The sequence below is a fragment of the Dasypus novemcinctus genome, chromosome 2 (assembly GCF_030445035.2).
Source record: "Dasypus novemcinctus isolate mDasNov1 chromosome 2, mDasNov1.1.hap2, whole genome shotgun sequence".
Taxonomy (NCBI): Eukaryota; Metazoa; Chordata; class Mammalia; order Cingulata; family Dasypodidae; genus Dasypus; species Dasypus novemcinctus.
In genome coordinates, this window is record NC_080674.1 from 129,748,477 (window position 1) to 129,772,771 (window position 24,295).

General features: G+C 45.0%; 1 protein-coding gene across 1 annotated transcript in view; it reads left to right on the forward strand.

Moving 5' to 3' along the window:
* Positions 1-1,667: 1,667 nt before the first annotated feature.
* PRDM6 (PR/SET domain 6) overlaps positions 1,668-24,295 on the forward strand; it is a 98,816-nt gene continuing 76,188 nt past the window's right edge. The window contains exons 1-3 of the mRNA XM_058277855.2: positions 1,668-2,413; positions 2,899-3,493; positions 12,653-12,960. Of these exons, the coding sequence (XP_058133838.1) occupies positions 2,914-3,493; positions 12,653-12,960 (888 nt within the window). The 5' untranslated portion in view covers positions 1,668-2,413; positions 2,899-2,913. The remainder of the gene's footprint in view (positions 2,414-2,898; positions 3,494-12,652; positions 12,961-24,295) is intronic.

Below are 24,295 nucleotides of genomic sequence, written 5' to 3' on the forward strand. Positions count from 1 at the left end.
ATCGGTCCAGACCCAGGGGTAGAGGTTTCGCTGTTGTGGGCACAAGACTGCGTTCGGCACTTCACTGATCCTGGTTTGAATCTACCTCCGTCATTCATTTATGCTGTGACCTAGGGCAACACTTAACCTTTCTGAGGCTCGGTGTCCCCATCTACAATATGGGGTTAATGATAAAGCCTTCTTCGCAAGGTTGCTAGGCCGACTGAGCCTGAGTCGCCAGCAAGCGCCCACTAATCCTTGAAGCTAATCTTAAGAAGGGAACACGGCCTCCCCATCTCCCAGCAGCTCACCCCCCCTCCCCCCTTCCACCCCCGGCTTCCCAGAGTGTGGACAGCATGAAGCCTCGGGAGCAGTTTGAACAGTCTCAAAGTCCCTAGATTTTCAAGTGGAGAAGGGTCTTTGGGACGGACAGTCCTGGGGAACTAGTGCACGGAAGAGGCGGGCTTGGGCAAAATCAAGGAGGTGGGCGGTGGGGCCGCTGTGGTAGGGTCTTCCACCCCTGGGGTTCCGTGTCTCTCCCAGCGAACTGCCTATCTACACTGGACCGCGAAAGTGTGCGAAAGGCAGTTTGTCCCTCCTTCCGTGGCTGTAAAGCCACTCTGCGACAGTTACGCGAGCAGATTAAGTGAAACGGGCCTGGAACCTCATTCTCTCCTGGTGGAGTCGCTTGAAGCCCGCAGGGACTGCTTCGTTAGCCTCAGGGCCCACAGCATTGTGAATTTTCCTTGGTGTTTGCCTTAAATTTAGGTGCTATCAATCTATCCGGGGATGACAAATGACCTTGCCACAACCACGCCAGTCAAAACATTTTCGGTCCAATTCTGTTCCAACCAGCATCAAGGCATCCTGCCTGAGGCCAGGACAAAGTCTAAACAGTTTGTTTCCCAGGCTCTGGCGAAATGAATGGTGGGAACACAGAAAGAAACTATCCAAAATCAGGAATGAATGGGTATTAATTGTCCGGATTGATGGGTGCTAAATATGTTGGGTTGTTTGGGGAGAGACAAATGCCATTTCTTTTCCTTGAGGAGACTCAGCTCCGAGACGGGAAAGCCGCGGAGCCACCCCCTTCATAACTCCCCTCTCCAGGTACCTGAGAATGCCAAGCGGAGCTGGGGTGGAGGTGGGGGGCGGATTCTTAGTTCTTGGATGAGACCGCGCACCAAATCCCCAAAGTGACCTGGGGGAAGGGAAGCTGCGCTCCCACCTTGCACCTCCGACGGGAGGTTATTGGGGTGAGAGATCGCATATGTCTCTACGGGACAGTCCCAGAGAGTCAAAGGAAAATAGCCTCGCCTGTGTCTGGGAGCAGCTGTGTCTCCAGACATAACTCTGAATACTTGCCTCGGGGTGCTCCCCAGGAAAGGAAGGGAAACCCTCGCGAAGACAACCCCAGGGGGGCTGGCTGGGCTCTAGGCTCTGAGCAGTCTCCACCGCAGCCGCCTCCCAGCCCCGCCTCCCGGCTTCAGTCTCGCGGAGACCAGCCGCCCTTTGGAGACCCTTGGTCCCACTCCTCCCAGCTCGGCAAAGTCAGCCTTCTCTGCAGCCTGCTGAGGTTTCAGTCCAGCGCACTACCCGCCCCGCCCCGCCCCGCTCCAGACTTTTCTCCCCAGAGGATTTATGTTAGAGGTTGGGTGGCCGGCGAGTCGATATCCCACTCAACCAGTACACCAACAACACTCTAGGAAAATCTGACCGGGGCAAAAGCCTAAGCCAGGTCCGGGGACTCCGTCAACCCACCCGGCCGCGGGCGCGTGCGGAGATGTATTCTGGTTTCCGCCGTTCCGTTGCTTTCAGGATCAGGACACTGAGCGCGCATTTAGAAAAGACTTGTCACGGGCAGAAAGAGACAACAGACCAACGTGAGACGTCACGCCAAAAAAGTGGGGGATGGGGATGGAGGAAGTATTTGTGCAGGAGAGGCGTGCGGGCTTTTGTATGGATCCAGAGGAGTTAGAACTTCCATCTCTCTCCTCTCCCTAGGATTCTTCTTGTCTGCCTTCCTTTCCGCACATATTTTTTCTCTCTCTTCTCCTCTTCTCTCTCTCTCACACACACACGCACACGCACACACACACTTGTATTTTGTGCTGTCGTAAAACCCACGTGTGCAGACCGGAGGCTGCCAGAGCGTGGAGTCGAGGAGCCGGGACGCGGTAGCGGCCGAGCGCAGCAGCCCACTGCTGCTCTGTCCCGCGCCGGGGTGCGTCCGCGCTCCCGCGCCCAGGGCCGAGCTATCCTCGCAGCTTCCAAATCCCTGGTTCGCAGCACCGGCGGGTCCCGGGCGGTTGGAGTTATCGGGCTCTCCCCCTGCTTTGCCCAGGGGCATGTAGCACAGGCGGGGCGCACACTCTCCAGCAGGCTCACCGAGACCGACGCACGCACGCACCCGCCGGTGGCTCTGAGTTCTCAGGTAAGGCAAGATCCATCTGGGACTGAGGGTCTTGGGCCCAGGGCGGGGGAGGGGAGAGTGGAGAGTCTGGAGGTCCCGTGCTAGGGGCGGGGGGCGAAACTGTCCCGCCTCTTGGCGCTGGAGGCCGACGCGGCTCGGGCGCTGCGCCACTCCGACTCCGGTCGGCACCAGGCGCTGGCTGCGAGCGAGGGTTGCGTCCTGTAGCCTAGTGTTGCCGGGAGGCGCCCTCTTGCCGGGTTTCAGCCGCGCGGGCTGGAGCGGGGCGCGCCGGGCTCGGGGGCAGTGCAGTGTGCACGCAGCTCCCACCGCGTGGCGCCGCAGATTGAGAGAAAACTTTGCGCCCCAGCAGAGTTGGGAGGAGGGAGCCGCCGAGCCGGGCTGCCGCTGACCGAGCCAGGGGGCTCGGGCTACCGCCCTCCCCTCCCCTCTCTCCCCAGGCCCTGGGTCGGCTCACGCGCGCCCTCCACCCTGCCCTCTGCCCCCAGCTCGAGGCGTCGGACATGCTGAAGCCCGGAGATCCCGGCGGCTCGGCCTTCCTCAAAGTAGACCCAGCTTACCTGCAGCACTGGCAACAACTCTTCCCTCACGGCGGCGGCGGCGGCCCACTCAAGGGCGGCGGCGCCGTGGGAACCCTGGGCGCTCCACAGCCGCTCCAGCCACCGCCGCCGCCGCCTCCTGCGGAGCGCGCGGAGCCCACGCCCGACTGCCTGCGCCCGCGACCGGCGTCGCTTTCCTCCGCCTCCTCCACGCCAGCTTCTTGCTCAACCTCGGCCTCCTCGGCCTCATCGTGCGCCGCCGCCGCTGCTGCCGCGCTGGCGGGTCTGTCGGCCCTGCCTGTGGCGCAGCTGCCGGTGTTCGCGCCTCTAGCTGCCGTCGCCGCGGAGCCGTTGCCCACTAAGGACCTGTGCCTCGGCACCGCCTCCGGCCCGGGGCCGGCCAAATGCGGTGGTGGTGGCGGCGGGGATGGCCGGGGCGTCCCGCGCTTCCGCTGCAGCGCTGAAGAACTAGACTATTACCTGTACGGCCAGCAGCGTATGGAGATCATCCCACTCAACCAGCACACCAGCGACCCCAACAACCGTACGTACCCGCAGCCGGCGCGCTCTCTCTCCGGGCGCTGGCGCGGGCGACCGCGGGCGCCCGTCGGGGAGGCGGGTCGGATGGGGGTGCCACTGGTGACGGGCTAGTTCAGGCCGCGGGCCCGTCCTCCCAGCCCGCCGCGGCGAAAGTTTTCTGGCGTTAGAGAAAGGAATCCGCCTCGGGGTCTGCCTTCCCCTCCTCATCCCGTCCTTCGCAGCCCCAAGTCTTTGGAACCAGAGTAGCCTACAGACTGGGGCACACTGACCTCACCCTCTCACAGAGCCCGGGGCCCGGGCGGTACCCGATGGAGAGTGTCCCGGGCGCGACCGCCGTGCCTAAGCCAGGATGAGGGAAGGAGTCTTTGCGTTCCTGGGGAGTGTGGAGATCAGGGCTTGTTTCTAATTATCTCCTCCCTATCTCTGAAATTGACTGCGTCGGCTTTTTTTCCCCCCGGGGCTGCGGGGTTTTCGGGGAATCCGCTGGGAGCTGCGGGACTGCAGGGCCTAGCTGGAGTCAGAGTGTGGATGACACAGGGCCAGTCTCTCCCGAAGACAGGCATTATTCTTAGATCTACCATTTATCTAGAAAAGGAAGAAAAGGGGGGAAAAGCTTCTGCTTCCTGAGACAGATTTTTTCGACTTAAGAGCAAAGTCGTCCCAACGGATCTCGCATACCCCTCCGCGTACCTTGACTGTAAACGTTCATAATCCTTGGCCACTTTGCTGGTTTACTTGTTTTGTTTTTCAATTAGGACGACACAGTAATTTAGTAAACGAAGTTTACTACCTTCTCCGCCAAATAAATGGCATATACCTAATTAAATATTAGGATTCTTAGCTTCAGTTCCTGTATTCACAATTTGAGACGCTTACTACAAGTACGATTATGTTTTGAAGTTTTGAAGCAAAACTCTGAAGACCAGGAATGTGTATTGCTTCCTATTCTCTTCTTTTTGGTCATTTCAGAAGCTATGATAAGTTTTATGTCTAACTTTTCAGGGCAATAGAAGTGTTAAGTATACTTCCAGAGACATCTGGAGGTAACATTAAAGCAGGTTAAGAAAATCATTTTGAAAGCAGTGCAGGACTCAAAAGATCAACATTCATTCAGCTATTTTCACTATCTCATTCCTTCATCTAACCTATGTATGAGAAGAGTTGAACATACACATGTATTATTAGTCTGTTTTGAAGAAGTCACTTCTTGCAGAATGTCTGCCACTCCTCCTCACTGAAATTCTTAATTCGTTGTCAAAATAAAAAAACTTCAGGTTACAGTTGGGATTCCCAAAATTGTTACTTTGATGAGAAAACACTGGGCACCAGCCTAGTGACTGAGGTGCATTAATCTTTTCATAATGGCTGGAAATAATTGTTGTGATGGAGGTAATTTTTGCCAACAAAATGAGTAGTTGTATTTACCTTTTTCCCCATCTTGGAGTCTGAGAGTAAAATACTGGTTAAAATAGTCCAAGAGTGGAGTCCTGGTGAAAATAGAACTAGGTCCACTCTAGTTTGCTCTGTAGTTAAGACCCTTGCATTTCAGGGCTTCAGAAAATCTTATAAAATTACATTGTCTTCCTGGATTTCAAAAAATACTTTATCCTACTGAATTTCTTTCGTGTTGTTTTTCGAAGCAGTCCTTTACACACATGAAATCAAAAGATAAAAATGCCTTGGAAAAGACATTTCTAATTGCTAAGTGAAATGCAGGCTTTGTGGCTCAGGAGTGCTTCATCACACTTGCAGATTCTCTTCTGAATTTAATGAATGCCGGGAGAGACACCAACAGCGCGCCCCAAAGCCCCGGCTGTGCACTGAGCTCCCTATACTGTTTACAATGCAATCTTGAGATGGAACATATTTTCACGAAGAGAAATCCTAGGCTGAGCAGAGAAGGAATTGGGATAAATTCGTAATTAATATCTGGCTATTGAGTCACTTTATTGCTTAGGTAACTTTTTTCTCTGGCTGGTGTAAATGAATTATGATTTTCTTTACATTATTCCTATTGCCCTAAACCTCTGCTAGCTCATTTTGAGCACACCAGACTGCTTCAGGGTGCAAAGTGCAGGGAGAAAAGGGAGAAGGTAAATGAAATCAGATTGTATTATTAGAGTTACACCTCACGTTGCTCATGAATTAAAGGACAATTGAGAAAGAAAATGGAAAGAAAATGGTAGCTCTATGTAATGCGTGGAGACCAGGTCTCCATTTTTCACTCATTTGAAACCATGGGGTGCATTTTACAACGATGAAGTGAAAAGTGATTGAGCTTAACATAAATAGAAGCTCAATCAGAACTGCAAAGGCTGAGAAACTTTTTGCCCCTTAGCAGGGGAAGTTGGTTTATTTGTTACTTGAAAGACCATGGAAAGCAGCAGCTTATCCTAATTCTCATGTTGGATAAGTGTAAGGAGGGTGATAGGCAGGGTGGAGGCAGAACGGAAGCCCCTATTAACTTATCATGCATAGATTTTCCCTGGTTTTCTTTTTAGTCATTTTCCATTTCTCTATTAAAATTCTGTGACGTGACCACTCAGCATGACTTCATTTTGTCACTTCGTATCTAAAAGGATGTTGAATCATTTTCTCTTTTTCTTATAAGGCAAAGAAAGGGGCGTCCTTACCTCTCCCTTACCTTTAGAAGAGTAACTTTTTGCCTGGGATCAGCAATCCATGATACCATTATTCTGTAAGAAAGGAACTCAGTAACACTCTTTTCACGGTTGAAACTTTATTGGCATCTGTGGCAAATGCTATAGTGAAGGGACTTGTAGCTTTCTTTCACACAAAAAGATTAAAAAACAGAAACTGTACAACCTAGCTTGTGTAGGCTCTCCCCAACATATTTCGGCTGTCAACTTTCTTATATCAATTTATTCTATACTTGTAGTACGTTTTCCACTGAAACTCTGAAAACGTAACTGCTTTTTCTTTCTTCCCAAAACTCAAATGGCACGTTGTGCAGTATAAACTGGGATGGGACCTTTACTTCCCGGTCTCATATTACTGCCCTCCTTTACTGCTGGGTTGCCTGAAGTCATTGATTCAATCAGGCTGCGTTGCAGTGGCTCTTCCCGGGTTCTGGGAGCTCGCTAGTTGTCTGAAACTCTATTCTGGGAAGGTAGTGAGAAGCGGCGGCAGGGTGCACCAGGGCGTTTGAACAGAGAATCCCGGGTCATCTCGCCGCGGAGAACTTTTTGTGAAAATGCTTCTCCCTTGTGCCTGGGAGGGGGGAGGGAGTTAGGCCGGCACCGGCTACCCTGCCGCTTCCCCAGCAGGAAGCTCTGTCCCTTTCCTGCGCGGCTGAGCCGGCTGAGCAGGGAACAGCTTGGGGAACAGCGTAGGCGTGCTAGGTTGTCTGAGCAGATCTGAGGTTTCCTGCTGGTAGTGCCCACCCTTTGCAAGGGTTTGGGGAAAGGGGGCGCTGTGAGAGAAGGGACTCTGGGTCCGACACTAGTTTGTCCGGTTGAGAGGACCGTGCTGTGGTCTAAAGGGAAAGAGATAACAAAGGAAGGCGAGTATTTTCAGACTGTCCTCCAATTTCTTCCCATCCAGTGGGATAAAGTGGATCCTGCTGGGGAGCCCTGAGCCCAGTAGCCCAGGAACCGAATTCCTGCCACCGAAGCACACCGGCTGTGCCCTCTCCGCCCAGCGGTGCGGCGGTCACTGGCCAGCTAGCAACTTAAGATTTCAGATCTGGTCCCTGGTGGCAGGGAGGCTCAGCCTCGGTGTGTGGGCGTTTGTGTTGTTCTGTTTTTCTCTTTTCTCCCTTTTTGTGTGCAGGCCCAGCCCCATTCGGTAACACACATGATTTAGCTATTTTACATCATTCGTTATCTAGCGGCCTGAAACTGAACATAGAGCCATATATTAGATTGAGGTTAGAAGAGGTGGCGACTGTTTATTTAAGGTGATAAAATGGTCCATCAGCAGTAATCTCCATCGATATGTGCCACCAGGAGATGAAGGATGAGGGGACAAGCCACAATTAATTGCCCTATAGTTTTGTAGGAGAGAGTGGAGCCAGCCCAGACCCGCTTCGATCTCCTCTCGCGGCTCCTATTCATCATCTCCGCTTTGTATATGGCGGCCTCGCTGGGGCAGGGGCAGGGGCCGGCGAGGTTTATCTCTGTGCAATATTCTCTCACCCTCACACACTGGCACTCCCATTTAATTTATTAATACAGTCATCAGGAGACAAATAAAACCCACATTTCCTCCTTCCACCCGCCTTTTGTCTATCTCCCTTGGTCCCATGGTGTAGCCAGCAGCCAGGCCGGGAGGGAAAAGCGTTTCACGCCGAGCTTTAAACTCTTGAAGAGTCCCGGAGATGGTTTCCCAAGAGCTGGGCCTCCCCATGGGGGCGCGACCACAATCGGCTCCCCTCCCCGGTGAAGGGACTGACACGCCTGGCCCCTCGATCTGCTTCTAGACCTAATCTGGAGGCCGGAAGACCCCTGCGCGAGGGAGGAAGGGGACCTGCCGGGTGGTGAGGGCGCAAGGCGCGGTGGGGGCTTCCGAGTGCGGGTGGCGGCAGCCGCCCTGGGTCTTGGAAGAAAGCCCTTCTTTGGCAGGAAGGGGGATGAGACCTTGAAAACGCAGCCTTACGTGCGGAGACCTACTGCGGTGAGGGGCCCGGGGGAGCCCCCCACCCTCAAACCCCACGAGTCTTCTCCCATCCAGCCTCTTCTGTGGAGAGGACAGAGTAGAGCTCGCGGCCTGGAGCCCCGAGGGCTGAACCCCAGGGAGAGAGGCTTCCTGCCGGCCCTCGGCCTGGCCCGCCTGGCGCCCCCCGCGCTTCACGCTGCCGATGCCCGCGGTCAGGGCGCACGCGGCACGGCCGAGCTGCCAGCAGGCGGCACTCCCGGGGCAAGCCGCCAGCGAGGATCGATGGGCGCTGCCCCGCCGGGCTCGGCCTGGGGAGGTGCTGGTCGCGACCTCCGCGGCGGTTGCAGAGGATTTACAACCCGAGCGGGCACCGCCGTCCAGGCTGGACGCTAGGCTTTCGCTGCTCTTTGGCTCTTTTACGCGAGGGCGGGTGAGGGTAGTCGAAGTCTAGGCATTGCGGAGTGGAGGCTTGGGAGGAGGGCGCTCCCCGCTGGCCCTGGCTCCGACGGCTCTTCTGACCGCCCATAGATTCCTTCCGGCCTCTCTAGATACCCAAAGCCTGTGTGTGTGTGTGTATGTATATTTTTTTGGTTTGTATTTTTCCTTCGTTAAACGAAAAATGAAACTCCCGCAAATTAAAACCATGGTCTGCCTTGCCCCCTTTAATTAAAAATGTATTCATTTTAAATTGTGAAAGTAGTGCCTGTCTTATGAAACATTCAGACAATACGTCAGATGTAAAAAGAATTGTGAAACAACTTTGGCCTGGTCTTCTGAAGTTCCTAGGTATCAGAACCTAATCATACCTCCCCTCCCTTATTCAGGGACCCAGAGTCCAGAGCATTAACAGATCTAGTCAAGATAGAAAAGAGACCATGGTTCCTTAAAAATCCCTAATGCTGAAATGCCATTTCAAAGTATTTTGCTTGGAGTATGTAAAAATATGTCTCACAGATATAGGAGCACTTTATGAATAATAATTACGAGCTTGTATGAAAACACTTTCTCTGATTTTAAAAGAAAACAGGAACATTTATTTGCCTCCTTTTTATGACTACAAATAGATATGTATTATGTATTGTTTGGCGTGGTATGTTGTGAATATTTATCCATATATAAAATATAAAAATATTATATGTTAATATATAAATATAATTGGTAAATACATAAATGTAAAATATGTGTAGTTTAGGCATCTAACCCACTTCTCCCTCAAACATTTCCATATAAGTGTTTATGGCCAGAGAACTGTTAGAATATTTAACCACTTGCTCATCTTTGTCAACCCAGAGTAATAAGTTACGTGTTCTAAACACCTTCAGTCTTCTCTGGGAGTCTAGGGAGAAGTCAGAAGCCAAATGCTTTAGGTTGCTGAGGTTTTGTGTATTAACAAACAATAGCATTAGAATATGGTGAGCATTTTGATGGCAGTTGGTCATGAAGTGGTTTTGGAATTAAGGAGACTCCTATTAGGCGGATTAATTAAAATGGCCTAATCTAGACTGCTTTGTGTGGATCTAACATACAGTTAGTCTTCTAGATATTGGAGAGACCCAGTTTTTCACTCTGCAAAATGCTACAAAGTTTTTTCAACACCTCGTGGAGACAAATGAAAGTCAACAAGTTGAAGAGGGCTTTAGAGGATTCCCAGGGAAAGTGCTCAGGCACAGTTTTATCACACATTATAAATAACAGAGGTGTGCTTCTTGAGTGTTGGTGTAGTGGCTGAAGTTGGTACCCTTGCTTCTTATTTTACTGCTGATGAAATTGGTATGATGTTACATGTCGTGCAGATGTTGGAAGATGACAGAATATCTGGTCCAGACCATGGGGGGAGTGACTATTAAACGCTCTTGCTCCTCACTCTTTCCTTCAGTGAATGAACCAGAAAGGGAAAGTCAGTTAAGCAATTCCTCGGGAAGATTTATTTTTATTTTTGTGGGCATATTGCCTTTTCTTATTGTCATTTATTTTCAGATATTTTTTGCCAAGGTGCTGAAAGGCCATCTTTCATGTTATGAGGCACTAAAAGTCAAAATTATGAACATTATCTATTTACTTTCCCATTCATTTTCTTACTTTATTCTCTCCAAACTCAAAAGTGTGGGAAAGAAAGAAATCTCTGTAATTCAATTATGACAGTGTTTTTTCTTTTTTTTTTCTTTTGGTGACCCCAGAAGAGTTACTTCCAGTGAAATATTTCAGTCCTATTGATTGATTAATGAGTTTGGCATAAAAGTCTCCCAGATTTCATCATTCTTCCAAGATCTCTAGGTTTGGAGACTTTGGAGTCAGGCAGACCTGACTGTAAATCCTTTCTTCACAACTTTTTAGCTTCTGGTCCTTGGTTATGTTACAATGCTGCAGAAACCTCAAGTGCCTCGTCTGCAAAATGGGAATCGTGATACTAAGTTAATATGGTGACCCTGTGGCACATAGTAGGCACTCGGTAATTGAGAGTTTTTGTCTTTTCCATCCCTCCAGTATCTTTAAGCTTTTTATTGTTCACAGTAAAAAGCTTGAGAGGGGATGTGAAGTGGGGGTGGAGTGACATGGATGAGGATGGGAATATTCTTAGCTAGTCCCTACATTCAAAAACAGAGCCTTGCACATTTTTATCTAGTTGGGGTTGCTGGCAGGGGGGGCCTTTGTATGTAGAGGCCTAGAGGCCTGGACACTTCTGTATCTGCAGAAACAGGTGGTTATTTTTCACCAGAGAGGCTTGGGGACACCTCCAAGAAGTTGCAAAGGGGAAGGTGCCAGCTCCCCTGCGCTTCACGTCGGAGGAGTGGAGGGACCTCAGAAGACGGGCACAACCAACCCAGTTTGGGCCCTGCCTTAACTGAAATAGGATGCTTGCATAGGCACTCCACACTCAAGGTAAAGCAAATGGCCACATGTGGATTCCCTAGCCAAGCTGGGTTGAGATTGTCTTCCTTCTTTGAACGTTACTCACTGACACATTTCGTTAGAATTTCCTTGGGCATTTCGTCCATCTCAGCACGGATAGGGCACATCCTATTGGCCCACCAGGGCTGGCTACGACTAAGGCCGGGCACAGGGGCTCCGCGGCCCAAGAGCGCCCCGCCATCCAATGCTGGTTTCTGTGTGCTGGTACCTGGCATTCACCGTCTTCCCCAGTCGGAGCTCGTCCGATGTCAGGCCCCGCGCCACAGGGCCTGGGTTCCCGGGGGGGGGGGGGGGGGGGGGTGCTGCGGCTCCCCAGAGAGACTGGGCCGGGGAGGCTAGGTCGAGCGGGCGGGCGCGGAGGCTGGCTCCCCGGGTCAGGCCCGCCGAGCCGGGGAGCAGACACAGCGGCTCCGCCAGGCCCATTAATAACCCGTAGGGCGCTGCGGTCGGACAGCACAGTCGCCGCAGGCCCTGCTTCCCCCACCATTCGGCCTGCTTTTGCCCTGCCCGAGTGGAGGGACACTGGGCGCTCACGCCCGCCAGGCCCGGAGGGGTGGGTGCCGGCCGCTCTGGGGAGCTTCGGGGAGAAATGGCTTCCTCAAGAGCTAGCACTTAATTTACAGCACAAGATAATCGCCTTTAGCCTCAGGATCAACCGTCTAAGGCCGGAGTTGGGGCCCTGTCCATTGAACCATTACTGTGATCATTAACGACCCATTACCTTGATCGTTAAATTCCTGTGGGTTTCTTTTCGGCTCCTGGGAAGAGCTTGCACGCAAGCACAGGCCCACCAAACCTTCCAGAATAATAACAAGCTTGTCCTCTTAACAAAGTGCATTTCTCCCTGCGGGCGGTCCTCGCCGGGCTTCGGAGCTCGAGAGTCCCCCACGCGGGCTGCGCCCCAGGGCGGGAAGCCGGAGCTCGGCGGGGCGCGCCCTCCACCCAGCCCCACGCCGGCTCCACCTTCTCGTGCGCGGAGCCGTGGAGGCTGCGGAGGAAGGCGTCGTGTCCCGCGGCAGAGGAGAGTGGGCATGGCATCCCGCGCTAGACGGGTCACTCACTTGTCCTAGAGATTTTAAAACGTCACTTTTATAACTATAAAAAGTAGAAAACCAAATCCTCACACGACCTGTATAAAACGTCTCCGAGATAATACCAGATCAGGCAAGAGACAAGTGTTTTGGTTGTTTTTTTTTTTTTTTTTTTTAACCTCTGTAAACGTGGAATAGAGAGAAACCGCGGGAAGGGAACCAGAAGGTCAAGAGAGAACGAAAGATTAAAGGAAAGAGGGACAGAAAGAGACAAGGGGATAGACGGAGAGATGAGAGAGAAAGACCGGGAGCGAGAAGCCGCCAGTTTTCAATACCACTGCAAGGGCAACCACGCTATCCCCACTTAGCTTGGGAGGCTTTGGGGGACACCCGGCGTCCCCACCCGGTTCAGACAGAGCAGTGCGCACTCGGGCTCCCTCTCCAAGTGGTCTCGGCGTCCGCAAGTCGTCACTTCCCCTGCAGGTGTCTTACCTGCCCCGGGGATGCTGTTATACCGGGGGTGGGGGTGGGTGGCCATTTCCCCAGGGTGGGACGCCCGGAGGGCCCTGGTTAACCCTCTACCTCTTCCCTTCCCTTTCCCGTAGGCTGCGACATGTGCGCGGACAACCGCAACGGCGAGTGTCCCATGCACGGACCGCTGCACTCGCTGCGCCGGCTGGTGGGCACCAGTAGCGCCGCGGCCGCCGCGCCCCCGCCGGAGCTGCCGGAGTGGCTGCGAGACCTGCCCCGGGAGGTGTGCCTGTGTACCAGCACCGTGCCCGGCCTGGCCTACGGCATCTGCGCAGCACAGAGGATCCAGCAAGGTACCTGGATTGGACCCTTCCAGGGCGTGCTCCTGCCCCCGGAGAAGGTGCAGGCAGGTGCCGTGAGGAACACGCAGCATCTCTGGGAGGTAAGTCAGCTGCTGCCCAGCACCTCACCACTGGACTGGAGCCTCGACCAGCCCAGGGCCTGGTGCTTGGTGGGTCTCAGCTTCAGGGAGGGCTTCCTGTGGTCCCCAAAGCATAGTGGAGAACAGAATTCTCTGGTTCAGTAAATACCTGGTGCCTGTATTACCTGCAGTAAGCTGGCCACAGAGGCGGGGTCTGGCACAACAGCAGCTCATCCAGGAAGACAAGGCCAGCAGTTTTCTGAAGATAGAATCACTTTAACCAGCCTTTATTATAGTTGGGATGGGTTTGACCCTCCTGACTTCTTAGATCTTGAGAAAAAAAGAAATCAGCTGAGATGGAGCAAATGGGGATATGTGCTGGGTGACCTTTATGTCCCACTCAGACTCATCCGATGTGATTCTGTGCACTCGGCAGGGAGGGACATAGCATAACCTGGAGAACAAGTCCACCTTATTTCCTAAAATTAAAACAATTTTGTAAATTTTGAAATGCGAGAGACCAAATCATGTTTCACAACTTTCCAAGTATCCAAAGTAAGCAAATTCTCTTGTGAATCAGAAATCACAAATTTTGTTTCTTCTCTGACAAAATTAAGCAGTTCTCAGCAAGAGAGAAAATCAAAACAGAAAAACTTTGAGCCCTTTGGTATACCGAATTGATGAGAATACTTTGATGGTACAATCTGACCTGATGCTATCATATGAAAGAAATGATCTATGTGAAAAATGTTAACCTGAGATTTCTCATTAAGCCTCATGGCTGATTATTGATATCCACTCTTGAAGAGACAGATCCTTATCATTGAGAAATCCTCCCACCAATTTTAGCCACCCTCCACCCAGTATTTATGAAATATGAGCTGCTGGAAGTCATACCCGTAATTAATACATACATTTGATTGATCAGGTAACGTAATGGAGTAGTAGTAGCCAGAAAAGAAAGGTTCTTAAATGTGTGGGGCCAAGTTGGCATGGACCTCCAGGCTCATTAATGGGTCATTTCTGTAGCAGCTTGCCCCTTACTCTTGACTGAGTGGTATGTCAAGATGATCATTTTTCCTTGTGAGCTGCTTTATCTTCATATAAAACTCAGGGGACCCAGTATCCACTCAAATTTTTGTACACCCACTCTGGCCGGCACATGTTAGTTCCTCAATACACAGTGTTGGAAAACCAGACCTGTCCCCATAGCTTTCATCACATGACAGTTGAGAACGAGATGCTGAGGTCCATGTCTGCAAAGCATCCTGTGATGAGGGAGGAGCTGAGACCCCACAACCCAGAAACCCAGATGACAAAATGGCAGCTGACAAGCCACCTGGCCTACAGTTGCATGCTGAAGCACAATGCCCAGTTTCCCGTGTTCCATTTCACTCCTAAGCCATTGTTGGGGAACAGCTATACATTTTTAGTCTTTCAGGATAGGATTACTGATAGAAGAAAAAAAGCTGGCCATGTTTCTGTTACCAAATGATGCTTTTTTTTTTTTTTTAAAACCAGAATACAGAGCAGGAAAAAATGGATTGGTACAGAGGTAGGTTAAAAGTTAGAGTTCTGGGATAGGAAAATATGACAAATGAGAAATTTTCAAAGCTTCTAGTTTTGAAACATTTCCTAGTTTCTGTTTCTGACTAATTATTTGTAGCCTTCAATGAGGTTTAAAGTTTATAAAACTTTTCATGTTCTGGTGGTATTATTAGGAACTCTGATATCGTCCAGTTAAAGATTTGCCAATACTTTTCTGAGGAAATCGTAAAGCACTTGTTCAGCGGTACACATTTGCTCTTATCTGAAATGTTAAAACTGAACACTATTTCAGTGCCCTCTGAAAAGTAGGGTTACCCATCTATTTTTAGAATGCCAGGGGACAAAGCCATAATCATTAAAAAAATCCCATCGTTCACTTTTTTTGTTTCCATTTTTTTTCTCTACAAGACTTTGAATGATTGGATGTTGGCAGGAGGCCACTATGTGTATAGAATATATTATATGTTAACATTGAAATCGATGGAGCCCTTCTTTCATACCTCGACTTGTACTAGATGAAGTTAAAATACTTCTAAAAACGCAATAAAGAAACTGGAAGGTTTAATCAGCATCCCACTCCTCCCCCCACTTTGATATTTCAATATATAGAAAGTGAGTTTTACCTGTTGTTAGGGGCATATAGGTTGAGTGTGTTGGGGGTGCACAGAGTTGGTTTTGTGTTACAAAAGATTTGCTGGTGTGTGCTTGAATTATCTACAGGCTCCTACTTCTAAATTCAAAATACACTCGATCTATTTATTTTTCTCATCTGTAACAACAGCTAGAATAATGTGCATTTGGTGGATTGAGGGGTTATTAAAGCTTCAGCCATGCAAAATATATCAGTCTCCAGGAAGATCATATGAAATATGACTGTGGCCAGGTAACTCACTGCCTATGCATGGTGCACCTTTGTAAGATAAGACACATATTTAATAGATTTCAGATGTTTATTAATATAGTTATTCTTAAAAGATGAAATGTGAGGTTGTTTAAAAAAATTAAGCATAATTTATTATTTTTATGAAATGTGACTGTTTGAGTAAAATTACATTTATAACCAAAGATTCTAAATGTTAGATTTATTCCTGAAATTTTAGTCTTTCCTTTCAGACCTAAATTCTATTGTGAAAATTGTTTTTATCATCATATTATTCTTATTAGAAGGAATCAGTAATGGAAATTATCTGTAGGTCTATAGGAACTTTTGACAATAATCCTTTAATGGCTCATGTAATAATTATCCATTTTAAACATATTCTGTTAGATATCTTCCGGAATATCAGGTCAAGATAAAGCTGATTTTTAAAAAAAATTAAAAGCAATTGAATCATGACTGGTTCAATTTGAAAGTCGTAACTGTAATTGTTTCTCTTCCTCACATTTTTTTTTCCAACTCACTTGCTGATGAAGAAATGTCTTTATATTTAGAGTTCAATACTTAGGTCTTGATGGATCTTACTGGGGTTACTTATCTTTATTTCAGTACAATAAATGGATTGCTAATCTTTTCCTGTCACTGTTTCCAAGTAGATGATGGATTTTTGTTTCAGTTTACAGTTCATTGTTTTTAGTATAGTTGTACTTTATTATACACATGAAGGCTTGTTACAGAAACAATCAAAAAGCAGATTCACCTTAGTTACTCCTCTTGTTTAATCATTAGAAGCTTTCTTTTCTTTGTCGAAATATGACTTTTTAATTCTTGACCTACACAGAGAGCCTATTTGGTTGGTATGTAAGAGTGCTGTCATAGTTTAGTTTATATTTTCTTTGTTTAGGATCCTAGTTCTTCAAAATACAGCAATTTTGAGAAAGTTAAGTATTATTCTATTACTTTCAGTATGCTTTGACACTTCTGGTTGTTTTTTGGAAATACTAAGATTTTTTCTTTTTTTTTGTTGTTAGCAATAAGCCAAGGTAATTTTTTTTTTTTGTAGTTCAAGGCAATTAACAATCTAAATGTCAAATTTTTAGACCTTTTTTGGCCAATTTCTTTTAAAATCAGAATTTTCATGTATTTTACCAAAAGTGATAAACTCAGACCATTTAAAACAAAAACATTACATGGTGCTTTAAACAATCATGCTTTTTGGTTATATACATTTATTCCAACAAAACCTGGGTGCATGATACATTTTTAGCTATTTGGAAGTAATGGGGAAAATCTTTCAAAATGTTTTGCAAAGAAAACAGAGACTTTCTCAGCAATTAGGTCTTTATGGATGAGAGTTAGATAATTTTATCCTAATGCATTTTATAATAAATAAGTGAAAGGCACATTTGATTCCAACATATATGAAAACATTATCTCAATTATTAATGTGCCCCTTTTCCCTTGAGATAAATTAATCTAGTTGCACATGGTTTTCCCTTTCTGCTTAACATCAGAATTTAATATGACTGGACCTGAGGAATGTACCCAGTGTATACTTAAAACTCTACTGGAATAAAATACAGAAGTTTAAAATAAGTTACAATTTAAGATAGGCTAGAATTACTTAAGCCTTTCAACTCAAAGTCTGATTTGCCAAAAATTGTTTAGCAACAATGACAAAATAGATTGCGCTGGTTTTTACCCTAGAAAAATTATTCTACTAATTGAAATAATTTGGTGACTTGTTAGCATTACAGACAGGTTACCAGAAAGGGATTTAATTTTACAGAAGGTTTCTTTTCTTTGCCTTAATAAATGTGAGTGTCTCATTTTCATTTGTACTATATGGGAACCTTCATTAATTTTTTTCACAAAGTCAAGGGATAACATTATGTGGTCCTTTTGTGATTTGATTTTGTACTATACAATTTTAGGTTTAATAAAAGTTTTTCTTTCAAGCAAATGGTTTGTTTTTCATCATTACCATTTAGGTTAAGTCAAAAGATCTTAATGAAAACCAATATTAAAAATATGGCACACATTACTTTATATTTACATTTCAAACCGTCATAGGTAATCTGTACTAGAAGGAAATGAATTGATTTCATAATTTGAATGCATTATGGATATTTCTGTAAAAGAGCTGATTCCATATTTATAGAGTCGGGAGACCCATTTGTATATATTTAGATGTAGGAAAAAATAATTTTAAAATTAAGAACTTGTTCCAATGATAGTACTCTAAGAATATACTCAAACATTTTTCATTATAGACTCTTGTTCATTTTTTCCTGATTTACCAAAACACCAGGGGAAAGAATTATGTGGCTGTCACAACTATATTGAAGTAAAACTTTAGCGTAACCGTTTATCTTTTAATATACTAGACTGCAAGTCAACTTGGTTTTGAATTCAATTTCATGAATTTCAAATAATTTCCCTTAAAAATAAGCCATAGCAATATTACTATTATGTTTTCAATTATGCAGAGTAACAGCTGGTGTATCTCTTTGACTTTGCCTCATTTGATTAGAAGATGTCTTTTATAGTGGTGCCCATTTGATAGAGTGTGAGCATTTTGTAGTTTTACATAAATTGTAAAACCATCTGCCACTTCTTGGAATGGATTCCACTATTGTGTTAAAAATCAAAACTTACTATTCTATGTTAGCTTTGCAGAGGTCCATTTAAAGTCCTTTTGGTTTATGTATCCCCTGCACACAGTGCCGCCCTTTGTTTTCTAAGTCCAAAACTGAATCTGCTTCTTTTAATATCAGAAAAAGCCATTTGTAAATTCTCATGTTAGTGAAATATAACCCCAAGATGCATGTGACGCTACAGTGCTTTAGTTGTAAATACTTTGTAAAGACTGATGTATTCTGCATCAGCAGGGCTATTTTTCTCATTAGCCTGTTCAGTTTATCTATTGTTTACAGATTGTTTCTTTTCTTGTTAGTGGTTTGTCCATGTGAAGAAATAATTCAACATTTATTTCTTGGCCCATAACTGCATACTTTCTTACGTAATTTTTTTTTTCTTTTTCAACCTGACTTAAAAGTAGGGTATAGAAATTAAAATCGGCATCTCAGAGGTTGCTGGACAGATGAAACCTGCTCTCCTCCATCACCTGCATAGCAGCAAATGATCTGATGGAAATGTGGTTATGATAACACTGGGTCAGAGAAACCTGCAGGGGAGTCATCTTATGTTACTGTGCAAATTAAAGCAGATTTAATTATTTGAGGAAAATCTATTGTGAAACTCAGAAATTACATAGAGTTGTAGTACATTATAATAGATTAAATTAAAACAATTTTTTATATGATTATGAGAAACTGCATATTAGCTGGGGAATCATGCCTGCAATACCAAAATCCTCTCTTCTCAGAGGATGGATGTAATGAATGTTGTGGGGAGTATTACATTGGTGGCATAGGAAAATCATCTTGTTGTTCCACAGCATGTCACACGTAGACCACTATGAGCCTGCCTTTCTCTTCTTTCCCTCCCTCCCTTCTTTCCTTTCTTTCTCTCCCTCTATCTTTCTCTTTTTTTTCCCTCCCTCTCTCCCTTCCTCCCTTCCATCCTTCCTTTTAGAATCCTACATACCCCAAGATTTCATGAGTTCAGTCATTCCTTGTGTATTTACACAAGAAATAGACTCCAGTATAACTACTTAGCATAAAAGCTAGTGCAGCCAGAGCAGAATATACTTTTCCTTGTAAGCATTTGCCACCTTGCTCAGATAAGTTACAGAATTCCATTATCCAAATTGTTACACATGTGTGACAGAGGTTGACCTTTCGTCATGTCAATCCTTTTTGTGTAGGCCCCAGGCTCCAGCCTAATGGCTCAAACCCTGATTTACTCACTGTAATAAGGGCAGGAGGTCGAGCAATTGTCAGGCTGCCTGTTCGTACTCTTCTTGGAGCCTGGTTGAAGGCTGTTAACACAAAGCTTTTCAAAGTGAATTTACAACCAGCACCACTGACAGAGGCCAATCAGTGCACCATAAATGTCAGGTTAGTGAGATTGAGCAGTAAGTAAAGTACTGACAGCATACTATTGGCTGAAATCAATTGGCAAAGGTTTAACTGAGAAGAGCAATCTATGTTTGGGGGGGGGGCCTTAGAGAAAGAGCTAAGTGTACTGCCTGGGTTTCCAAGTGGAGTACATAGATTTACCTGTGACTTGGAGCACACAGGGTGGGACATCACACATTTGCGTCAGCGCGTCCAGCATCATCCATATAGACGTGATTCACGGCCTGGAAATTCAGAGTAGCCGCGTTTGTTAACTTTGAGGCTTGGTGGGAAAAATTGGTGCAGCGTTAGATGAAGGAAGAGAGGGAAAAACTATTAAAATATGGAGCTGTCAGATTGGGGGATGCATTAGTGCATCACAGTTCAGTGAAAGGTAAGTTGTTCAAATTCCAAAACTGTAACAGGGATTTCCACAAAGGTGCAGGCACAAAGAAGCCTGCTCTTCTGCCGTGCTTAAAGCTCAGCAGTGTGAAACTTTCGTGGAAGACACTAATGAATGATTATGGGTTGAGGGTCTGAATATCCATGAGATGTGGTTTCCCCACAAGACGGAATGTTTTTATCATTTTGTGTAATGACAGCCTGGACAACAATTCATTTAGCTCTGAAGGCATCAGCATTAAAATGGAGGAATCCATTAAAATGCTGTATGCAAGGATTTATAAATTAGGCAATTTCCTTGATTATTGCAATCATTTACAAAATTGATTGTTCCAGTGTGGTATTGACAGATTTCAGCAATGATCATTGACAACACGCACATTCTCTGATATCTATAGCTACTGGTCACTAAACCAGGTCACTATTCCCCCCACCCTGTAGTTCTTAGTCTCAAGGTCAGGCAGGCTTTCAAAGAAGCCTACCATTATATAGTTTCATTTGTCTTCAGAGGAGACCCAGGTAGGGTATAAGGGGTTTAGGTTGTTCTAAAGGTAGTAGCGTTGTTTTAATATTTTAATCATAATTTTTGGGAGGATATTGAGATTCAGATATACTTCGGATCAGTAGCACAGATGTTGATATTAAGGCAACTTAAAAGGAAATAATTTTTGCAAATCGCAGCTATAAATATTTATTTGATTGAAGATCTGAAAGTCAATAATGTGTTTTATTTGTTGGTCCTTAGAGTTCTAATTAACCAATAGATATATTGTAGAGTCACTAGATTTTTAGTCAATTAATTCTGGAAGGCACAATAGAGACATTGTTATAAGAGTGAAATGCTCAAAATGCTGCGTATTTTCCTGTACAAGAACACACACAAGAAGTCCACTTGGTGCTTAATCACTAACCACAAACCACAAAGTTGCTTTTATTCCTGAAATTTCAGAGATGGGCAAGTCAAATGTGTCTGCAGATCTCTGCCCAGTGAAAGCTAGCCATTAGGTTTATGCTTAGTACGAAATAACTGACTTTAGGATATTTGTTTTTAATCATCATTTTCTCCTTATGAGATTTTTAATGCAAACTAAGCCTTGCAAAATAATAACACTTCAAAAATTGTTTAATGCAGTGTTGGGAAGGCAAATTTTTTTAGACTGCCCTGATTGTGAATACCTAATAATTTGAGCTCAAGGTAGTTTTTTGTTTAAAAGGGGGAATATTGTGTTTCAGAAAGTGGTGTGGTTTGGTAGCATCTTACGTTCATTGGCTATTTGTTGCGTAGGTAGTCAGAAGTTCATTTTCATTTTTAATTTGTTGTAAAATTAACTTTGCAAAAATTCAGTAAAAAGGCATTATTTCATTTCAGTATCTTGATATTATCTCCCCTCTTTTATTTTCCAGTCTTTCTGGTCTCTGTTAAGGCTTAAAAGTTGTGCGACTAGTTCTGTCTTGGGTGAACTGTGAATGAGACACTCAGTATTATAAATTTTTCCCAGGGCCCCTGTGCATTTATTTAATAAATGAAAATCTACAGCATGCAATTGTGAAATAATGGTAAGGGAATAAGCCCATTTTATTAAAATGAACAGTGTTTTTCACTCTCTGTGATCATTTCAAATTAAGGCTGCCTCAGATAATGAAGTGTCTTCTATAGAAACATTCAGGGTAATCTAATTCAGTAGAAACTTCTTAAGTGCTTTTTAATTGGAATCAAATTAAATGTAATCAAGTCATGTTTTCAGAGTCTTGTAAAGCACCAAGAGCTAAGTGTTTTTAGCACACTTGGGGATATTAATGTTTATCACAAGAGTGTCAGTCCTAAATTCTCAGATGTCCATGAATACTCCAAAATGGCTGATAGCCCCCAGATAAATTCTAGTTTAGAATAGAATGCTTTTGGAGACCACTGTGTTTGCCCTAAACTAATGTTAAAATTCATTTGTGATATAAAAATTATATACCTTGTATATGGGTTAGGGTGCTGAAAAATATTGGGCTACTGAGGAAATGCGGAGAATCTTATTATGCTTTAAAAAAGCAGAAATGAATTTTTGTATAATACTTATAAGAAGTATAAACTATATAGAACTATAAAAGAGTGCTAGCCATTTTTTTTATGGTTTTTATAATGGCTTTTTGAGAGATGACTATGCACTATGATACATGTTTATTTCATTGATCAAGTTTTGAAAAAAAAATATTTGCACATCTCCTTGATACTGCAAAACGCATTTTAAAAACAGCAACCAGTGGCTCTATTTTCATAGGATGTCCTGTCTGAGTTTAAACTTTGCTCATTAATGAATAGATTTTGATTTTATATCAAGTCCCATCTTCCCCCATATGTGTCTTTAAAAGGTGGGAAATTTCATAACAATCTGCAGACCCTACTGAGATTGTGGAAACACTTATTTGAGTATTTGAATATGTTTATAACACATGCATTTAGTAAGTCCAGACCTTTTCTGGAGTGTATGGGGAGATTTTAATGGTTCTCAGAGAAGAAAGGAAAAAAATTTCCATTTTCCTTTTTATTCATGAAAATGTTAACAAAAAAAGAAGCAAACCTCTTTGAAATGCTTGTCTAAGTAGGAATCCTCCTTATTTTATCTACCTGAATATGAAACTGTAGGGAAACTACTTAATTTCTTTGTGCCTCCAATTCTCTGTGTGTAAAGGAAAGTCATATTAGACAATCAGGAGAATTAGAAAGAGAATATTTGTGACTTAGGTATAACAACTGAGATATTTCTTTTTTTCAATTGGGATTTTAATAGCAATTTTCAAGTCTCTAGTGGACTCTGCCATAATATAATGAATCTCACTGTCTGTTGAAAGATTGTACACAGTAGACCATTGATGCACAGATGGATTTAAATACTTGCTATAAAATCAAGCTTAAATAATATTTAAATGGACTCTTATCTAGCGCTTCTTAAAGTAAGAAAGGGATACAATTTAACATAGATGTAAAAATAAAATTGCTGGATGGCTTTCATTTTTAGAACTATATTTCTAATGGGAAGACAGCAAGCATAACTGCAAATGTTGGGCCAATAAAGAACATTTTCTAGATGTACATGATTTCTGGAAGTGAAATGTGCACTCATAATACTCAGAACAGAGAACTGACTTGCAATATGAAAATGTAAGGGAAATGATTTAGTAACATCTGGAAGATCACAAGGGGGCCCTAAAATCTGAAGGTCTTTTGACCGTGAACCTCAAATCAGGAGCAATTCATTAGGTAGATTTGACACTAGATATTGAATTCTGAATAGAAAAACATCTCAATGCCTAGCATATTGTGAATTGTCAATAAATATTAAATGACAGTAAATCAACATAGTGGCACATTTGCCACTGTCCATAATAATGTGTGTGCAGCTTTATGTATGCTAGCGAACACAGACATAACAGTACATCACACAAATGTTGATTCTATGAAAAGCAGGAATTCCTAGTGATGGTCTGCAGTTAGAAATTTTAGATAAAAAGGAATAGAAATGCCAAAACATGTCATAAGAGCAGAAATTTAGACTAAAATTATTATTTTTCTTAATATTTGTTTTATTTCATGTTAATAATTTCTACTGTGGTACCTGGAGTTTTTACTTTGATGGCAATCACGGGGGTGATGTTGGGGATTGAATGGTGTCCCCCACAAAAGGCACGTTCAGGCCCCAACCCCTGGTCCTTTGGGTGTGAACCCATTTGCAGACAGTGTCTTTGAAGATGTTACTAGTTGAGGTGTGCCCAGACTGAAGGAAGGTGGACCTTAATCCAATATGGCTGAAGTCCTTATAAGGACACAAGGAGAAGCCACCGGGGGCAGCCAGAAGGTGGAAGTCAGCTGAATTGGGAAGAGATAGGAGCAGACACTACCACCTACCTTGCCACGTGACAGAAAGATGAGGACAGAAAGACAAGGGGGCAGCCAGCCAGCCCCAGAACACCACCACCGTCTCCAAGGAGAAAGCATTGCCTTGCTGACGCTTTGGTTTTGGACTTCTAGTCTCAAAACTGTGAACCAACAAATTTCTGTTAAGCCAACCCACTCTACGGTTTTAGCAGGTGGGAAACTAAAACAGGTGATATTCAAAATATTTGACAACCTGTCCGGCTCAGACTGACCCACGCTCCGAATCTTGGATCACTTGCAAAGCTTTAGCAAAGCTATTAAATAAATAAATAGTAAGAATAATAGTCTGTACTTTCAGTGACTTCCCTCTAGCTCAGTAGATCTCTACCTCTAGCTTGTGTAAGTATATCCAGGAGCAGGAAGCCTCATGACATGCGTTCTGGGGTCTGCTCCTAAAAGTTTCTCATTGGGCAGTGGAGCCCAGGAATCTATTTTCTTAGCATATGCCCCAGGCAGTCATGGACCTGCACTTAAAGAAACAAAACGCTTTCTCAACCTTACCCCTTGTGGCTGTCAGCTTCCTTGCCTGCCTTTTCCCTTTTCCTGGCTACTCTTGAGCCCACCTGACCTCTCTGCTTCAGT